At 45.0% G+C, this 20719-nt stretch overlaps 1 protein-coding gene across 1 annotated transcript in view; it reads left to right on the top strand.

The window, feature by feature from the left end:
• The window catches only part of MTHFD1L (methylenetetrahydrofolate dehydrogenase (NADP+ dependent) 1-like), a 189337-nt gene that overhangs the window by 117404 nt on the left and 51214 nt on the right, over positions 1-20719 (top strand). Inside the window, 2 exon segments of the mRNA XM_021086779.1 lie at positions 15795-15902; positions 18702-18854. Of these exon segments, the coding sequence (XP_020942438.1) occupies positions 15795-15902; positions 18702-18854 (261 nt within the window).

Raw genomic sequence — 20719 nt, 5'->3', positions numbered from 1 at the left:
TGTGGAGGGGCCTTGGAGGACAGGGTTCAACAGTGAACACTCAGCGTTTGCACAGAGACAAGACTTTCGAGTAACTTCATAAGGCATGGCATAGCATGGACGGTGGTTTCCTTGTCCTCTTCTGCTTTAGCCCCTTTCTATTGTGGTTTTCTTGAGCTGTCTCATATATTTTTTAAATTTTTGGAGGTGCAGTGAAGTACATATCAAATTGACCATCTGTTCCATTTTTAGCTGAGTAGTTAGCTCACCAGTGTTGGTACCTTCACCTTGTTGTGCGGTCACCATCCTTCTCCCTAGTTCTTGTTCATCTTGCAAAACCAAAACTCTGTTCCCATTAAACCCTCACTCCCCATTTCTCCTCTGTTCCTGGCAGCCACCATTCTCCTTTCTGCCTCTGAGTTTAAGTATCTCATACCATTGAAACCATAAAGTATGTCCTTTTTTTGACGGGCTTATTCCCTGCCTCAGGTCCTTCAGGCTGCTACAAGGAATACCATAGTAGGGGGTGGCTTATAAACAGCAGAAACTTATGGCTTGGTTTTGGAGGCTAGGAAGTCTAAGATTGAGGTCTGGTGGGAGCCTGCTTCCTGATGCATGGACGGCGATCTTCTGGTTGTATCCTCCTAGGGTTCAAGGGGTGAGCGTGTTGATCTCATTCGTGAGGGCTGCACCCTCATGACGTAATCACTGAAGCCCCACCTCCTAATACCGTCAACATAGTCATCCCCAGGGGCCTCACATCCTAATATACCATCCCAATGGGGATTAGGCTTCACCATATCAATTTAGGGGACCCAACTCTTGAGTCTGTATCATTTACTCAGCATAATGTCCTCAAGGTTCATCCGTGTTATTGCAGAGACAGCAACATGCAGTTGCTTTTTTTCCTTCTTCAGGCTGAACAATATGTAGGTATAAGTCCACTTGGTGTGTGTATGTGTGTATGCTACTTTTTGTCTATCCATATGCTATTCTCTGTCAATGGCCATTTGGGTTGCTTCTGCCTCTTGGCTATTGTAAATACTGCTGCTATGAACATGTATAAAAATATCTCTTCAAGAGCAATGAAAAGGTTCTTTGGGGTATATTATATGCAGAAGTGGAGTTGCTGGATTATCTAGTATATATATATATATTTTTTTTTTGTCTTTTTTTGCCATTTCTTGAGCTGCTCCTGCGGCATATGGAGGTTCCCAGGCTAGGGGTCGAATCGGAGCTGCAGCTGCTGGCCTACACCACAGCCACAGCAACTCGGGATCCAAGCCTCATCTGCGACCTACACCACAGCTCACAGCAATGCCGGATCCTTAACCCACTGAGCAAGGCCAGGGATCGAACGCACAACCTCGTGGTTCCTAGTCGGATTTGTTAACCACTGAGCCATGATGGGAACTCCTGGATTATCTAGTATATTTTTAAACACAGCTGGATAATGAGCATTCAGTCAGAATATCTGAACTTCCCAGGATCTCCCTCCTTTCAGTTTATCTTTGTTCCCATCTAGGGAGTTCCCTTGTAGCACAGCTGGTTAAGGATCCAGTGTTGTCACTGCAGCAGCTTGGGTCGCTGCTATGGTGCTGGTTTGATGCCTGTTCTGGGAACTTCTCTATGCTGCATGTGCAGCCAAAAACAAGCAAACAAAAAAACCACCATCTTTGCTCCCACCCAAGCATCTCCATTCTAAATTTGCTGGCTCCAGCTCTGGCTATTGGATTTGTCCTCACGGATGGTCCCTGATTGTCAGAGGCCTCTCCCATCCCCTCATCCCTCACAAATTCTGTTGGTCTTGAGTCTAGAGCTGCATCATCAAGAGCATGATGATAATTTTATGGATAAGGCTCCCGCTGAGGGAAGAATTGTCATGTGCCAGGCGTTATGGACACTGTGCTTGTTAACTTCTTTAGCCTTTACTTCGCTGTTGGGTAGAAACTGTTGATGTTCTCTCGTGGTGCCTATCAGAAAATTAAAACAAAAAGTGACGAGGAGTTCCCTTTGTGGCTCAGTGGGTTACCAACCTGACTAGTATCTGTGACGATGCGGGTTTGATCCCTGGCATTGTTCAGTGGGTTAAGGATCTGGCGATGCCATGAGCTATGGTGTAGGTTACAGATGCGGCTTGGATCCCGTGTGGCTACGTCTGTGGTGTAGGCCAGAAACTGCAGCTCTGATTCAACCCCTAACCTGGGAATTTCCATATGCCTCGGGTGCAGCCCTAAAAAGCAAAAAAAAAAAAAAAAAAGATGAATAACCAGCCCAGTGTCCCATAGCAGACCGAGGCACGGCTGGTGGGGGCGAGGAGGGGTACGTAGAATGATGGAGGCTGCCATTCAGAATCTAGTACAGTGGTGGGTAGTGGGGTTTAGGATGGGGGGAGAGTCTTCTCAAGGGGGCAATTACTGAGTGGCCCACCTGAAGACGAAGGATGACAGTGACAGGCACAGAATCCATGCCGGGTGGGGCCGTCGTAGGCCCTCGGTAAATGTTTGTGGAAAGAAACATTTCAGGACTGAGCTGGGATGGTTAGCCCAGAAACGATGTCTCCTGTTCAAAGGCCATTTGATCAATGAGCGACTCCAGCGTGTGCCTTGCAGAGGGTGGTCGTGGTCAACAGGGGTTTGGAGAGTCGGGGCAGGGTAAGGATGGGAGGCCTGGGGTTTGACCGAAAGAAACATGTCCTAACTAGAATCTGAGTTCTCTGGAGATGTTAAGAACAATGGAGCCCTGCAGTGGGCACATCACGGGCACGCAAGCCACTCAGGGGCTGTTCCTCCCTGTGCCCTGCTGCCCCGGGGAGCCCTGCTGGGTTGGTCGAAGCACCTGGCAACAGCTCTCTCGGCCTTTTTCCACAAAACACTGTCAGCAGGCCCTCAAACCATCGCCCAACTCTGGTCGGGAAGCACCCCCGCTCTGAGTGGCAAAGGCAGCTTTGAAATGAATCATGTCACAAAGCGTGGCTTTTTTGAGGAAACCATCCAAGGTGAAAAGAAGGTCAGTAAATAGAAGCGGGGTTTTGTGAGTTAGGCTGAGACCTGCACTCACCCTAAGATGAACCCTTTTTCTTTCCACCAGTATTTTAATTTTTTTTCCTGAATTCCCATTCTTTGCAGATAATGCCGTTAAAACACCTGCTCTTCTGTAAAAAGGGGAACAATTTTGTAGTAATATGGCCCAGAGTTCTCTATTTGATAGGATTCCAGCCTCTTTTGCCCACATACTCTACACCCTTTTCTAACCCAGAAATTGGCTTTGAGCTGCGTAATTGTTTCTTAGATAATCAGCAGCACAGCCTATTGCTCCGTGACAGTTTGTGAAAAGAGCTGTTGCCGCTTCTGGCTCCCCATCCTGTCTCCCTAATAGCTGTGTCCGTCACACTGGCAAGTCCATTTGAGATAATAAAAGACCATTTGCAGACTTGTCCTCTAGCAGTATAGACATCTGAATTCATTGTTGCCATCAGGAACGGAGGCTAGGGCTTTTTTTCCCCTTCGATTTCGTGCATAGTCAGTATCAGAGAACCATTGTAGACTGAGTAATGGTTTTATTGAAATTCTTTTAATTCCCTTTGATGATTTTTTTTTTCCTCCTCCACAAGTAACCCTTCCAGGCTTTGCAGCAGGATAGGTATAGGATCGCCCTACAGGGACAAAGAAGGGATAAAATGCTTTTGGATAAAACATGCTTTCCCTCCCGCACCCACTGGGCTCCTGTGTGCCTTTTGCTATCACCCCAGACCCTCTTCCACCAGGACTGTATTCAACGCAGGATGGATGGCGCATTTCCTGTCCAGCCCCACCCCAGGCTTGGGTTACAGACAAAAGACACCAGAGAACATTGGAGGAATAAGAAATAGCCTAGGAGCACAGGGCATGATTGTGTGTCTATGGGGAGGAGAACCCCAGGTAGAAGGAGCAAGGGCTCAAGAGAAACAAACACCTGACCTCAGAGTCACCATCGTGAGGCCAGACAGCTCAGTGTCACAGGCTTTAGGATGACAGGTCCTTTAGTGAAAGCAAGAAACAAGCTGCAGAGTTCCCATCTTGGCAAAGTGGAAATGAATCCAACTAGGAACCATGAGATTGTGGGTTCGATCCCTGGCCTCACTCAGTGGGTTAAAGATCTGGCATTGCCTTGAGCTGTGGTGTAGGTCGCAGAAGTGGCTCGGATCTGGCGTAGCTGTGGCTATGGTGTAGGCCGGCAGCTGTAGCTCCGATTCGACCCCTAGCCTGGGAACCTCCGTATGCTGCAGGTGTGGCCCTAAAAAGACAAAAACCAAAAAAAAAAGAAAAGAAAAAGAAAAAAAGAAACGAGCTTTGCTTCTGACCTGGGAATCAGGAACTTTACAAAACTGAGTGAAGCGACCACTGTTCTCTCAAGAACAGTTCCGCACCTCTTTTACCAGAGTAACTTCTAACTCAAGAGCAGGCGGATTTTGCTCCTGGTACTAGAGGCAGCTGTTGGTTAATTTAGAATAGTAATTTTAAAAATATAGAATAAAATATAGAATAAGAGGCAGTGGCCAAATTGCTCAAGGGCATTGATTGTTTGAGAATTATTATCGTTAAGCCTGAAATAACACTGCATCTTTTCTTCTCAACCCTTTCGGAGGATCACAGACCCCTTCCTGGAAGAAACTGTTAGAAGCCTCCCTGCCCCCCTCCAAACTCATCTTCCCTAAGACTTTTCCTCTTCTGTTATTACTGTTGACAATTATACCTTTATATTTTACCAGTATAATATCTCCATATCTGCAAACACCCAGGAAAATAGTATAGCAGATGAATACACAAATCTGTATTTACAGTTTATTAGCTAACGAATTCTTCTTCTGTACATTGTCTCTCTCATCCAGCCCCATGAGGGTGTGACTCACCTCTACCTTTTAAATGTGGAAATGGGACCTCAGAGAAGGTGAGGGACTTGCCCCATGACAAGTGGACACTTGATGGAAGAAGTAGCAGGTTATATATATAGATAAATGGGTGAGACTTTGGGGTCATTCAGAATTGAGTTCAAATCTTGACGAGACCTCCCACTCCAGGTATAAGTGTGGGCAGCTCTTCGAGCCTCAGCTTCCTTGTCTGTAAAATGGTGTTGATATTAACACCAGCTTCACCTCGTTGCCGTGGGAACCAAGGCTGGGACCGTGGAGGCGGGGTATCGGTGCCAGCTCTTGCTCGCTGCTTTCCCTTCAGGAAAGGAATGGGTTTCCTGAATTGACTTTCAAGGATTGTCTTGGAACTCAGGTAACTTTGTCAGGCTCCAGGGATGGTTTCCTGCTTAAGTGGGTTAAAACCAGCCATTGGAATCTCCCGGTGCACCAGGAAAAGAAAGGGACCTCCAGATTAAAGGAAGACATTTAGCACTCTTTCTCCTGTAGAACTGGGAGCCATTAGCGATAGAATCAAGTCAGTCACTTTGGCAAAGGGTGTGTGGCACCGCAAGTCACCATCCAAATACTGATGTTTAGATCGGGAGTGAAGGTTGAAAACTGTGTCCACGTCCCTCTGTATCCGTCCTCTGACTTGGCAAACACTTTGAGGTGTAGCTTTGACAGCAAGAGAGGATGGTGTTTGTTTTTCTTAAAAGGTCTTTCCTGTTCCTTGTGTGAAGCCATTCTCTTGATCGCAGCAGGGCTGGAATCAAGGGAGATCAAAACAGACCAGGAAAACTCTGTCTAGGGCCATGGCCAGCATCCTGGGTTTCTGAACTGTTACCCTTTCACTGCCTGTGTGTTTAGGAGTGTTTTCTGTCCTGCTGGCAGGGGTCTGGGGAGCGTGGGGCAGTGGTTGGTTACTGAGGAATTATGTATGTATCTTATATTTCTTAAGGATTCAGACCCCTTGTTGGAAGGGTTTTGAGAGCCATTCTTTAATTGGACCCAGAGCATTTGCAAACAAAGCCTCAAATTTTGAAATACTTATACTTTTGTATAAGAACTAGCATGTATCTAGAGTCTACGTATATATGTATGTGTTTTTATTAAATTGTGGTAAGGAGTTCCCATTGTAGCTCAATGGCTTACGAACCCAACTAGTATCCATGAGGATGCAGGTTTGATCCCTGGCCTCACTCAGTGCATTAAGGATCCAGCCCTGCTGTGAGCGGTGGTGTAGGTCACAGATCCTGCACCAGCAGCTTGGATCCTGCGCCGGTGGCTACAGCTCCCATTTACACCCTAGCCTAGGAACTTCCACAGGTGTGGCCCCCAAAAGCAAAAAATAACAAATATACGTAATATAAAATGTCCCATTTTAATCATTTTTAATGTATAGTTCTGTGTATTTAGAATTTATAAAAATGTGTGAATTCATACTATATGTACATATAGCTTTCTTTCATTCATAGAGTTTTAAAACTTAAAGTGATAGCTGTGCACATCTCCGAACGTCTTTTGTTTTTCACAGTACTTGCCAAACCACACTCTAAGGAGAAGGGATGCCTTTGTCTCTGTGCCCTTGTCCCTGTCCCCGTGTGCTGTCTCCCTCTCAGGTCCTTCGACCTCCTCTGCCTCTTTCCTCCGTGTCCTCAGACGTGTCCTCCGCCTGCCTGTTTCCACAAGTCCCTTCTACAGCTCTCTCCTTTCCCCCGTTTGTGCATTTGAATGTTTGGCATGTTTCCTAGGAAGCCACTCCTAATTTTTCCAATCAGCATCTCGTTTGGAAATCTGTGTCTCTCCGCGTCCTCTCCTGGTCTGCTTGCTTCCTCGTGGTGGAACGCGGGTCATCCATCCTGAGCTGCTTCGAGCCCCTCCCCTCCTCAGCCTCTTCTCCTCCCACGCGGTTTTCCTGATTCAGCTCCAAATTCTCATAGTCTCCGAACAACACCCTTCTGCAGACACACCTCAGATCTCTATCAAAACTAGATTCTTCAGAGTTCCCTTCCTGGAATCCACAGTTAACAAAGCCGACTAGGATCCATGAAGATGTGAGTTCGATCCCTGGCTTTGCTCAATGGGTTAAAGATCTGGCGTCGCTGTGAGCTGTAGCGTAGATCGAGGACGCAGCTCAGACCCATGTGGCTGTGGCTGTGGCTGTGGCTGGTAGCCGTAGCTCCGATTTGACCCCTAGCCTGGGAACTTCCATGTGCCGAGGGTATGGCCCTAAAAATAAAAAGCAAAAAGCAAAAAAAAAAAAGCAAAAACTAGATTCTTCAATACTGGCTTCCGTCCTCTCCCTGGCCTGCAATATGTCACCTCCTCCCAGGTGCCTCACCCATCTGTGTTTGACCGGTCTCTTCAGATCTGAACCTATTGTTAGATCCAGCCCAGCTTTCTCGGTGCCTGCTTTTGAGCCCTTTGTGATGCTGGCAAAGCGGGCCCCAGCTTTGTCTCTTTGAAGCTGGAAATAGCACCTGATGAGAGAGGAACAATGGTCTGTATCTGTTACACTTGCGCGTGTCATAAGGATGCCTATAATTTCGTGTAAGTGCTTTCTTCTAAACACGAAAAATGGATTGTCGCTAGAGCGAGTTTCTAGAAATGGGTTGTTTCATCTAAAGTTATGAGTAGAGCGAGAAAGACAGGGATGTAGAATGAACTGTCAGGGTCCCACCACCTGTTAGTCAGTCCCCTCCTGCCACCACTTCATCCATCCCCTGGCCTTTCTGCCTTAAATCCTGATGGCACGACACCACTCCGTAGGGAAGGTATCCATTTTCTCAGATAAAAAGCAAGCAGCGTTATTCACGTATTATCACAGGTGTGTTCAAGGCCATTTCGAAGAGAAAACCTTAGGATTAGAGGAAGTCAATCCAGCACAGGCTTCGAAATACCCCAGGATCCGAGAGGTTAGGGCTTTGGGTTTTTTTGTTTTTTGTTTTTTGTTTTTTGTTTTTTTCAGTCATCACTTTATTTCAGAACATGATTTCTTTTTCCTGTCCTGAAAGTCATTTACTCTGCTCTTGAGTGAGACTTTTAACCGTAGACCAGAGGATTTTCCTTGGGCAGCACGGCCCCAGGAGATGAATGAGGGGAATATGACCCTCCACGTGAAAACAGCCCGAGCTGCGCCTCATGCTCATTCATACGAGGCTTGTAACACCGAGCTTTCTAAGTAATTTTAGGCCAGGAGGGACAACAGGTGTGTCATAAAATACACACACGTCATTCAGCCCAGCAGGTGCTTGGCCCCTATCGGCCCCTTGCCCCTCCTTTGGGCCAGATCATTAAAATCACCTATTCCTGTATAGCCCTTTCCTTTGGCGTTGCTGTCATGATCACCCATGTGAATTCCTTATCCTCATTTCACAGGAACCAGTTGAGGTTTTCTGGCCATGAATCTTTCTTTCTTTCCCAGATCCCCGTAGCGCCTCCATGCATCCCGACTGCCTTAGGAGTGAGGTTCCTCTGGGATGCTTCTGGGTTGCCCTGTTGCTCAGGGCCAGCGAGCCAGCAGGAATAGCTGCTCGGTGAGCCGGCTCATGGCAGTCGGCACGTACACCTTTGGTCGCGCAGAGGTGCTGGTCTCCAGCCAAGGATGTGCTTTGTGTCAAAGATACAAGGGTCTCTTGTTTTCAGTCACAATGAGGAGCTGCTCCCATGACACTAGGAGGGGTGTTGTAATGAAGCCCTCACTACAGGCTAGATGGTTTCATGTTTTACTTTTCTTTGAAGTGCAGGAAAGGCTATTTACTTCCTGCACTTGTAGGTTATTTAAAATTCATATTTAAAATACAAAATACAAATTGAAATAATTACAGTGTTTCCAGACATTTCTGGTCAACTTACAAGTTGATTCATTGATTCTTCTCTCTAAGTTATTTTATGGACAGTGGAAGACTTCTCATTGATATCAAACATAAGAACATTTGGCTTATATGAATTCTACTCTGTGGCCTTGGTAAAATAAAGGAAGAATGTAGTTTTCATTCAGTGTGGTTGCCAAGGAAACAATCATGTTGGAACCAGCACTTCAACAGTTCTGTGCTTAAGAGAGAGCGGAATACTGGTGACAGAGCACTGTCGTGTGTTCGTGGGTCTTCTAAGAGAGAGCCCTTCAGGGCTGCTGACCTTCAAGTAAGATGAGATGCCTTAATACATCTTTATTTTCTTCAGTCCTAGCAGGTTCATTTTTTAAAATTGAAGTATAGTTGATTTACAGCGTTGTCTTAGTTCCAGGTATGTAGCAGAGTGATTCAGATATTGTTGTTTATTTTAAATACAGCAGCATGTATCTGTTAATCCCAAACTCCTGATTTATCCTTCCCCCACACCTTTCCCCTTGGCAGCCATAAATTTGTTTTCTGTGTCTGTGAATCTTGCTTCTGTTTTGTAAATAAGTTCATTTGTATCATCTTTTTAGATTCCACGTATAAGTGATATCATATGATATTTGTCTTTTTCTGTCTTGCTTATTTCACTTGGTAAGCCCATCTCTAGGTCCATCCACGTTGCTGCGAAAGGCATTATTTCGTTCTTTTTTATGGCTGAGTAATATTTCATTGTATATATGTACCACATCTTCTTTATCCATTCCTTTGTTGATGGATATTTAAGTTGTTTCCATGTCTTGGCTACTGTGAATACTGCTGTGAACATAGGGTACATATATCTTTTCGAATTGAGAGTTTGGTCTTTTTCTGGATATGTACCTAGGGGTAGATTTGCAGGGTCATATAGCAACTCTATTTTTAGTTTTTTAAGGAACCCCCATAGTGTTCTCCAGAGTGTCCAGCAGCTTCATTTTGAACTTTTCTTCTTTTTTCTTCTCACAAAAAAATTATTATTATTATAAAATTTGTCACTGCTTTTTTGGAATTTGTAGATTAATTTTATTCCACTAAAAAGCAGATCTTCAATCATTTAATTAATGATTCCAGTGGGCTTACCCAGACCTTTTCAAAAAGGATATTCTATCTAACTTAGAGTAACTCAGCTTCCATGAGCCTGGATCAACACATCTACAAGATGAATGTCGTGAAGAGTAAAGGCCCCACATTCTCCAGCCTCCCACCTACTTTCCTGGGGTCTCTGGGGTTCTGGCTGGGCAGACACTAAGTAAGAGACAGTAGACGATATCACAACCAGTCCAGTCAGGGTTTTTTTCTATAGTTATGCTGCCCAGCTTGGTAGCCACTGGTCATAGGAAGCTTTTTAAATTTAAATTTACTGGAGTTCCCATCATGGCACAGTGGAAACAAATCTGACTAGGAACCATGAGGTTGCGGGTTCGATCCCTGGCCTTGCTCAGTGGGTTCAGGATCCGGCATTGCTGTGAGCTGTGGTGTAGGTCTCAGACAGGGCTCAGATCCTCCATTGCTGTGAGCTGTGGTGTAGGCTGGCAGCTGTAGCTCTGGTTCGACCCCTAGCCTGGGAATCTCCGTATGCCATGAGTGCAGCCCTAAAAAAATAAATTAATTAATACAGCAAAAATAAATAAATAAATTTAAATTAACTAAAATGAAGAACTCATTTTCTCAGTTGAACTAGTTGCATTTCAACTACTTAATAACCACCCGAGGCTGGCGGCCACTGGACTGGGAAGCGTGGTTGTAGAACATTTTTGTCATCACAGAAAGTTTCCCTTAGACAGCTCTGTTCTAGAGTGTTTTAATTATTTTTATACTTTTAAGAGGTTTGGGAGGAAATTAACGTAGAGTAAGGTCACAGTTCCATTCTAGGGGATGATGGGGATTTAACACAGTTTTAGTTCCAAAATGATCAAAGATCCTAGTACAGACGCCAGGCTCTGTGCAGTAGCTTATGAGTATGTTGAGCAGGCGTTCATGTTACAAATAGAATAGCCACTCCTTCCAGAAGAAGTCTTTGAGTTTGCTGCCATTCACACCTTCATGTGTGCCTTAATTCTTGTGTGGAGTAACCCTTCCTTTTTATTGCTTGTTAAAGTCTTTCACTTCCTCAGAGTTCCTGTTGTGGCTCAGGGGGTTAAGGACCTAGCATTGTCTCTGTGAGGATTTGGGTTCCATCCCTGGCCTTGCTCAGTGGGTTAAGGATCCGGTGTTGCTGCAAGCTGTGGCATAGGTTGCAGATGTGCCTTGGATCCTGCGTTGCCTTGGCTGTGGCTGTTGCCTCATCTGCAGCTCCGATTCAGCCCCTAACCCAGGAACTTCCTTATGCTGCATGTGCAGCCATTAAAAAAAAAAAAAATCCTTTCATATCCTTCTGTATGACAGTTTCTTCTTACATCTTGCAGCTTTTACTGATTTCCATGCCTTCTCCTGGAATCTGTGATCTCACGACTTTAATGGTAGCATTTATAAAGAGCCTCTATCACACACTCCATTCTGTCATAGTTTATTGTGTCATTGTCCCCACTTCATCAGATGTTCTTTGTACGCAAAATTCCCAAAGTTCTTTGCACACCATGACATCTTGAAAGTACTTGCCGTGGATGGTTATTCATTCAGCAGATGTTTGTGGAGTGGCTACCATGTGCAGGCTGCTATTCTAAGACATCAGGGATATGTGGCTGAAAGAGCTGGCAAACAGATAAATTAGTAAATATTTAGGGAATCAGAGGAAAGCCAAGGATGATGAATGCACAAACATTCATAATTTATTTTATCATTTTATTTGTTTTATAAAAACGTCCACTTAGCGCAGTCCAAGTGCCTGTCAAGTTGAAATCAAGATCATTGGGCTGAGGTTGGCCTTTTTTTTTTAAAGATTCCCCTTCTCCCAAAAATCAGAGGAAGCAGGGAAGCAGCAGGAAGTCTCTGCCTGCTGGGAGGATACACATAGATGGTATGCAATGGAACTACCTTTTCAGTTCAGTTTTTTAATTTTATACTAAACCCCAAAGTGGTGTTAAGTGAGATGTTCCTTTCATTTCTTTACTTGTACGCATAGGTGCCAAGGAAAAATTGTAGCAGGAGTCCCAGGAGAAACTTGGTCTTGGGATCTCTAGCTACATGAGCCTAAGCTCTTTATTTATCCATCGAGTGGCTGTCGGGCACAGGCCGGGTGGTGATGATGCATGGGGCTGCAGGACACACGCCAGCTGGCAAGGGTGCCTTCTCTTAGGCTCACATGAGACAGCGTTGTACTTGTCGGAGGGCAGCGAGGGAATGCCCTCCTCTTCCTTGGGTCCCAGAGGTGCAGAACACCAGGGGGTGGTCACGGTGGCTGCTGGGATGCTTGAGGCTGTGGAACCTGAGGGTAAGAAGGGGGACAAGGCACCAACTAGCACTCACTCTACTGGCTTGGTCCTGCCTCCCTACTTGCTTTCTGTTTGCATCATCTGTCTCGTGTGGTTGCATTTATCCTATGGGAGGTAAGACCACAACTGCACAGCGCAGAGTCAGCCTAGCACCTGCTTGATATTTGCAAACACTTTAAAATAAACATTAGAAAGGAAGGCAGTTTGGTTGTTGACAGAAATATATACTTCCTTATGCCCGAAAGAACTGAAGTTTCTATGAAATATATATCTGTTCATGCTTTTTAAAAAAAAATTAAAGTTTTTTTGGAGTTCCCGTCGTGGCTCAGTGATTAACGAATCCGACCAGGAACCATGAGGTTGCGGGTTTGATCCCTGCCCTTGCTCAGTGGGTTAAGGATCTGGCGTGGCCATGAGCTGTGGTGTAGGTTGCAGACGCGGCTCGGATCCTGCGTTGCTGTGGCTCTGGCATAGGCCAGTGGCTACAGCTCCAATTGGACCCCTAGCCTGGGAACCTCCATATGCCACGGAGCAGCCCTAGAAATGGCAGAAAAACAAAAAAATAAAAAATAATAAAGTTTTTGAGTACATTACTTGTGGTTCAACATTAAAATGTATATAAAGGCATACAGTGAAAAGTTCTGGAGTTTCCACTGTGGTGCATAGGATCAGCAGCATCTCTGCAGCCACCAGGACACCAGTCCAATCTCCAGGCCAGCACAGTGGGTTAAAGGATCCAGCGTTGCTGCAGCAGCTCAGATCTGATCCTGGCTTCAGGGCAGACAAAAAAGGAAAAAATAAAAATAAAAGGCGTACAATGAAAAGTCCCCCCACCTCATCTATCTAGTTTCCCTCCACCCCAAGAAGTACCTGCTGCTATTAGTTTCTTATGTTTCTTCCAGATACTTTTGATGCATAGAAAAGCTACCATGGAAATATGTTTCTCACTTTAAAAAAAAAAATGGTAGTATTCTCTATAAACTCTTCTGCACCTTGCTTTTTTTTTTAATTTTATTGGAGTCTAGTTGACTAACAATGTGTTAGTTTCAGGTGGACACCAAAGTGACTCAGTTGCACATACACACTTATCCCTTCCTTCTCAGATTCTTTCATCTACCCATGTTTATAACAGCAGTATTCACAGTAGCTAAAAGGTGGGAACAACCCAAGGGACCATCGATGGATGAATAGATTTTTTTAAATATGATATAGCCATACATTGAAATATTACTCAGAATTAAAAAGGAAGGAAATTTGGTCACATGCTACAATATGGTTGAACCTTGAGGTTCATGGTAAATAAAATAAGCCAGATGCAAAAGCCCAAATCCTGTACGATTCCACTGCGAGTACCTGGAGTAGGCAGATGCACAGAGCCAGAGGGTAGGAAGGTGATAGCCAGGGTGGAAATGGGGAGTAAGTGTTTAACGGGTGCTGTCTTAGTTCTGCAAAATGAAAAGAGTTCTGGAGATTGGTTTCCCAACGATGTGAATATGCTTATCTGTATAGATCTGCACTTTTCAAATGATTAAGACCGTGGGATAGACTGGGAGTTTGGGGTGGTAGATGCAATCTACTGCATTCGGAGTGGATGGGCAATGAAGTCCTGCTGTATAGCCCAGGGAACTGTGTCCAGTCACTTGTGATGGAACAGGATGGAGAATCCTAGGAGAAAGGGAATGTGTATATATGCATGGCTGGGTCACCTGCTGTGCAGTAGAATTTGACAGAACATTGTAAATCAACTATAATAGAAAAAATAAACATCTTTTTAAATTTTTTAAATGATGAAGATCAACATTTTGTTATCTGTATTTTACAATTAAAAATTAAATATATGGAGAGTTCCCATTGTGGCTCAGCAGGTTAAGAACCCAACTAGTGTCTATGAGGATGTGGATTCAATCCCTGGACTTGCCCAGTGGATGAAGGATCCAGTGTTGCTACAAGCTGCGGCATAGGATACAAATCCAGCTCAGATCCCGTGTTGCTGGCGCTGTGGTGTAGGCTGGCAGCTGAAGCTCTGATTCATCCCCTAGCCCAGGAACTTCCAAATACTGAAGATGTGGCCCAAAAAGAGAAAAAAAAAAATTAAATACATGTATTTCTGAAAAAAAAAATTTCATATTTAAATCTAAAAATAATTCAGGGAGTTCCCATTGCAGTGCAGTGGAAATGCATCCGACTAGGAACCATGAGGTTTCGGGTTCGATCCTGGCCTCGCTCAGTGGGCTAAGGATCTGGCCTGTGATGTAGCCTGGCAGCTCTAGCTCCGATTGGACCCCTAGCCTGGGAATCTCCATATGCCACAGGTGCGGCCCTAAAAAGACAAGAGACCAGAAGAAGAAAAAAAAAATTCAGTTAAATAGCCACTCACACCAGTTCCTTCCTTGTCCTCCACTTACTATTATGTTGTTGACATGTTAGGTTTTTTTAAATTACTGTCTTAATAGAAAAGTCACACTCACTTTTTCTTTTCAAATCAATCTAGATTTCAGTAAATAGTGCATTCTGTTCATTAAATGTGTCGTGAGCAGTAGTAACCTATTTTGTTGTTTCGTTTTACTGCCAAAGGAAACAGAAGTCTTTTTTTTTTTTCCTTTTTCTTCTTTCTTTCTTTTTTTTTTTTAGGGCCACATCTATGGCATATGGAAGTTCCTGGCTAGGGGTCAAATCGGAGCTGCAGCTGCCAGTCTACAGGACAGCCACAACAACGCCGGATCCTTAACCCACTGAACGAGGGCAAGGATCAAACTTGCGTCCTCATGGATTCTAGTCAGATCTACTAGTATCTACTGAGCCAGGACAGGAACTCCAAGGGATTGGGGCATTTTTCATATCTTTATTAGTCACTCTTGGGCCCAGTATTAAATGTTTGTCTTTTTCTGAGTTTGTGGGCGTTTCACGCAATCTAGTAACTAATCTTTTAAATATTTGCAAGTGTCTCCTCCCAAACTGTTCCTATGCTTTATCCTTATGTCTGAGATGGATATGCTTTGGGCTGCACAAATGGCACGTGACAGTTCCCAGGCCAGGATTCACACAGGTGCCATAGTAGTGACCCAAGCCTTTGCAGTGACAATGCCAGGCCCTTAACCCACTGGAACGCAAGGCTACTCCTGATGTTTTTTTAATAAAAAAAAAAAAAAAATTTAACGTTGATGTCAAGTCTATAAATCATTTCCTTTGGGTAGTATTCTTTCATTACCTTGTTTAAAAAATCCTCCCTTACCTCCAGATTGTAGAGAGAGTTCCCAACTTTTTCCCTCAATATGTAGCATGTTGTCGTTGTTGGGTTTGGGGGGACTTTGGGATGATGGGTTTTTTGTTTTTGTTTTTGTGTTTTTGTGAGGGGTTGGCCACACCCATTGCATGTGGAAGTCCCTGAGCCAGGGATCAAACCTGTGCCACAGCAATGACCCGAGCCACAGCAGTGACAATGTTGGATCCTTAACCCACTGAGCCACATGGGAACTCCCTCAATATGTAGAGTTTTAATTTAATTTAATTTAATTTATTACTCAATGAATTTTATTACATTTATAGTTGTACAATGATCATCACAACCAAATTTTATAGCATTTCCATCCCAAACACCCAGCCCATCTCCCCAACCCCCCTCTTAATTCTTTAATCAGATTAAAATTAACAATTTTGTTATCTTTTGTGTCTTTCTAGCTTCCAATTGTGGAAAAGATCAGAACCATTGCCCAGGCTGTCTATGGAGCCAGAGACATTGAACTCTCTTCTGAAGCCCAATCCAAAATAGATCGTTACACAGAGCAGGTAAAAGTTGTAGTTTTAGGGGAAACAAAAATCCAGTTTAGGCTTTGGAAAGTATTCACCCTGACTTGAGAGCTGGTCCGTGTTCTCTTAGCTGAACTTGGCTTAATCTACTCTATGGTCTAGAAAAACGGAATTAATAACCTTAGGTGGGGTGTTGCCGGTAATGAGAACATTATGGTGAGAGGGGATCCCTTCTGAAATATACATCATCGACTTTGACAGTTACAAGTGCGTCTAATAGAGGCGGTACCGTGTTTATCTGCGGTGTGTGATCTTTAGTCTCTGTTGCTCAGCCAGAAACACTGAAACTTTTCTTGGCCGTGTGTACACGGTGCTGGGTCAGTGAGGAGGGCAGTATATAAAGATGGCGATGCTTGGTGTGCTTCAATTTTTTTATTTTTTAATTTTTTTTACTATTTAGGGCCACACCCATAGCATATGGAAGTTCCCAGGCTCGGGGTCGAATCGGAGCAACAGCTGCCAGCCTACGCCACAGCCACAGCAATGCAGGATCCGAGCCGCATCTGCGATCTAAACCACAGCTCACGGCAACGCTTGGATCCTGAATCCACTGAGCAAGGCCAGAGATCGAACCCACATCCTCATGGATCCTAGTCAGGTTCGTTAACCGCTGAGCCGCTGGTGTTCTTTTTTATCCAAGTTCCATAGGCTTGATGCCAAGATTGTCTGAGATGGTTAAAGGCTCCCACTGGCTGGGCAGCTGGCTGAGATTCAGCTGCGTGAGTCTGGTCCTGCAACAGTCATGTTGAATAGTCCCCAATGCAGCGTGTTCAGCCACCCTCACCCCAAGGACCACAGGCCTCCAGTGACCCTGCAGTTTGCTGTGATCAGATAGACATCAGAGCACTTCAAGAGCTTGCAGGCTTCCTTATGAGCATCACTGCTCTATTTTTTTAATCCCCCAACTCTTAAATCCTGTGCGTAAATTGGGTTTAATATTTTGTTATTTGCTACCAGCACCAACCAGAGGGTTCTTCCAGGTTTGGTAAGATAGTCAGCAATTCATTTCTTCTTAGAATTTTACAAGAGCTTAGAGTGCTCTTGGCTTATACTTTAAAAAAAAAAAAAATGATTCCCAGATATTGCTGTACACACTGGGCTTTATTCTGCAGTGAAGTTTTCACCCAGATGCAATGAAATTAGTACCATAAGGTCAATGTCATGAAATGGGTTTTTTCCCCCCTGAGGTTTTAATAATGCTATTTAAGGAGGATCATTTATTCTAATATTGGGTCCTTGCTTACTTTTTCTCAGGCTTAAAAACGTCTTTGTTTTTTTCTTTTTAGGACTATACCTGTGGCATATGGAGATTCCCAGACTAGGGGTTGACTAGGAGCTGCTGCTGCCGGCCTATACCACAGCCATAGCAATGCCAGATCCGAGCCACACCTGCAACCTGCACCACAGCTCACGGCAGCACCGGATCCTTAACCCCACCGAGTGAGGCCAGGGATCGAACCTGCATCCTCATCGATACTAGTCGGTTCTTAACCCACTGAGTCATGATAGGAACTCCCCCAAACTTCCTTTTTTAATGAAATAATATGATGGACTAGAGTATATATTTTTCTAATATATCCTTACTGGAAAACTTTTAAATTGGCAAACCCATATCAGTTCATAAAAATCATTTCAGTATTTGATGGATTTCTGAAACCCAAAATTCTGATGTATCCCAAAAGATACCTGATCAATCTACTGCATGTCAAAAAGAGAACCTCCCTCCCCCTGCCACCCCAGTTAATTGATAGTACTTTGAAATTTTCCCAATAGCTTTAGGTTGAATCATGAGAAATTTTGTGGGGTTATCTCTGAAGACTGCACCCCTTTTATCTGTCCACCGAGGGAATGCTCCTTAAAAGTTACACATCAAGTGTGTGGTTGCAATTAATTAGCAAAGTCTCTCAGGAGGCACTGTGTACCCTTAATCCGAACCAGGCTCCGAGGACACTGTCCTTTTTGTGAGACCACCCCCCATGTGACTTCCTACCCTTTCACCTCTGAAACGCTGGGTCAGGCGTTGCCTTTGGTCCTTAAAAATAAGCGGCTTAAATAGTGACCTCATCTTGGTTCATATAATGTAATCGCAGATCAAATAGCCATGATTCATAAACCAACACAAAGAGGCCCTTTGCTTCCTGACAGCCTCCAAGAATGAGTGAACAACGGGATGAAAAGCCTTGTTTCTGAGCCTGTCTCCAGATTACCTTTTTGAGCCCGGATATCAATGCCCTTGGAAAGAGCTTTCTACAGCTGCTGCTGTTGCTTTGCCAGCAAAGACCCACCTTCCTTCAAACGCTCACATCATGCTGCTTTTCTGTAACGGGAATTAACCACCATAAATAATAGACACCCTCAACTTGCCAGGTGATGATCACCTGCAGATGTGTTTTTGTCCCATCGTCTTGCTACATGAACAGGGACTGGGAGGCACCTGCTGTGTGTGTGTGGATCTGAGCCGTGGGGCGCAAGTCAAACAAGTACAGGAGGGCGTTCCCATCAGGGCACATGGGAAATGAATCCAACTAGGAACCATGAGGTTGTAGGTTGGATCCCTGGCCTCTCTCAGTGGGTTAAGGATCCACCATCGCCATGAGCTATGGTGTAGGTCGCAGTCGCGGCTCAGATCTGGTGTTGCTGTGGCCGTGGTGTAGGGCAGCAGCTGTAGCTCTGGGATCCTCCATATGCCACAGGTACAGCCTTAAAATGAAAAGAAAAGCAAGTTCAGGAGACCAACGCCAATGCTCAGGGAACACCTTTCCTTTGCTTTTCTTACAGGGTTTTGGAAATTTGCCCATCTGCATGGCCAAGACCCACCTATCTCTGTCTCACCAACCTGACAAGAAAGGCGTACCCAAGGATTTCATTCTCCCCATCACTGACGTCCGGGCCAGCATAGGCGCTGGCTTCATTTACCCACTGGTTGGAACGGTGAGTGTGTAACATTCTTCAGTACCCTTCCCCAGTCTGTGTTGTCATGAGTCCTAAAATCCTTCTGCTCTGCGAACACCTTGCAGACCAGGTAATGGGAAGGAGTTAATAGTATTTGCTGTTGTTCTAAATACTCCCTCCCACCATTAAAAACAACAAACAAACAAACAAAACATCTGCCATTGTGGTTTGGACTTTTTTTTTTGGCCGCATGAGCAACATGTGGAAGTTCCTGGGCCAGGTCCTTGACCTGCTGGGCCGGAGTTCCCATCCGTGAGGATGCCAGTTTGAATCCTGGCCTCACTCAGGGAGTTAAGGATTTAGTGTTGCCACAAGCTGCGATGTAGATGGCAGATGCAGCTCGTATCTGGCGTTGCTGTGACTGTGGTGTAGGCTAGCAGCTGCAGCTCCGATTCAACCCCTAGCTGGGTGCTTCCATATGTCGCAGGTGTGGCCCTAAAAAGAAAAAAAAATTTAATAAAAAAAAATTAACCAACTGAGACATAAGAGAATTCCAGATTTTTCTTTTCTTTGGATCATATGTTCAGGATCGTATGATCATATGTTGAGTCAGAAAACTGATTTCCCTCACGGAACATGAGAGCACCTTGAGAGAAGCCAGTCTGCCTGTGAGCTGGGCTGGCTTAGAGCACGGGGCGTCCAGTCCTCCACTCCGTCGCCCTTAGAGTGGTAAGACTTCACTGGGGTGGCATAAATGAAGGCCACCACTCCTGTCCAGGAGCCAGGACCACCCCCACCCCAGGGCTGCAGAAATCGTGCTTTCCCCGTCCACGTCTTTGTCAGCACATCTAGGGGAAGCTCTGTCTTAGAAAATGCGCGAATCACGTGACTTCTCGTGTCTGACGTTGTCGTGAAGGGACATGTTACTGTGGGGTGGTTGTAGTTATTTCGGGTTCTCTTTGGTGACTCTTCGGGGGAGACAGCCCAGAAGGAGAAGCTTATCAATGTGGGTAACACCCACAGGGGTGGGCTTCGTCATAGCTGCAGTGCTACTATGGTGACCAGCCTTGATGACCGTCCAGTGACTGGAGTTTGTCCTCTCCTCCTGGGACGCTCCTGGGTTCGATTCTGCACAAACATCCATCCACAAACAAACCGTCATGATCATGTGGTTGGAGACGGATCCACGTCCAATCAGGAAGGATCACAGTTTCTAAAAGCAAGCTGTGTGTCTCTATTGTTTTGCAAACAAGCCATGATTGGATGAAAAATGCCCAGTGAGTCCAGAGCGCCTTGCCTTCATTTTACGTGTCTCATCTGATACTGGGCAAAATGTTTGCAGTAACTGTTTTCTGAATTCTTAGTGCCTCTGAAGCACGGAGTTATTTACGAGGAGGAGTCAATGTGAGGAGCCTTGGTTTGAACAGCACAGAAGCATCTGGAAAGTACGGTGTTGGTGTTGGTTTTGAAGGTTCTCAGGGCACAGTAGAGGTATTTCCTCCGGACTTGAGAGCAGGGGGTGTGTAGAAGCAAAGGAGAATCTAGAATGCTTGCTTCATAAAGGGCTCTGCATTGGGGAACAGGTGGATTTTGAGTCAAAGGCACAGGAATACCTGGTACCCTTCCCAGGGTGCGCCACTTTTCCCAGAGCTGGGCAGGGATTGAGAGGCTGAGAAATAGAATTAGGGGAGCAGGACCCAGCCAGGCAGTTAAGGATCTCAACTGCCATCATAGGGACCTTGGGTTTTAATTTCATACGCGCTGGGAGTTACAATTAGCTGGGTTTGGTGCCTGGTTTTTATTCTTATGAGAAGCAAAAGAAAAATGTCAGATTTGTATTTTAGAAAAAATCGCTCTAGTGGCAATGGGGAGAGTGTTTACAGGGCAGGGAACCAGCACCAGGG

The sequence above is a fragment of the Sus scrofa genome, chromosome 1 (assembly GCF_000003025.6).
Source record: "Sus scrofa isolate TJ Tabasco breed Duroc chromosome 1, Sscrofa11.1, whole genome shotgun sequence".
NCBI classification, from domain to species: domain Eukaryota; kingdom Metazoa; phylum Chordata; class Mammalia; order Artiodactyla; family Suidae; genus Sus; species Sus scrofa.
The sequence above is the reverse complement of the archived record's forward strand: the minus strand, read 5'-3'. Positions and strand labels throughout refer to the sequence as shown.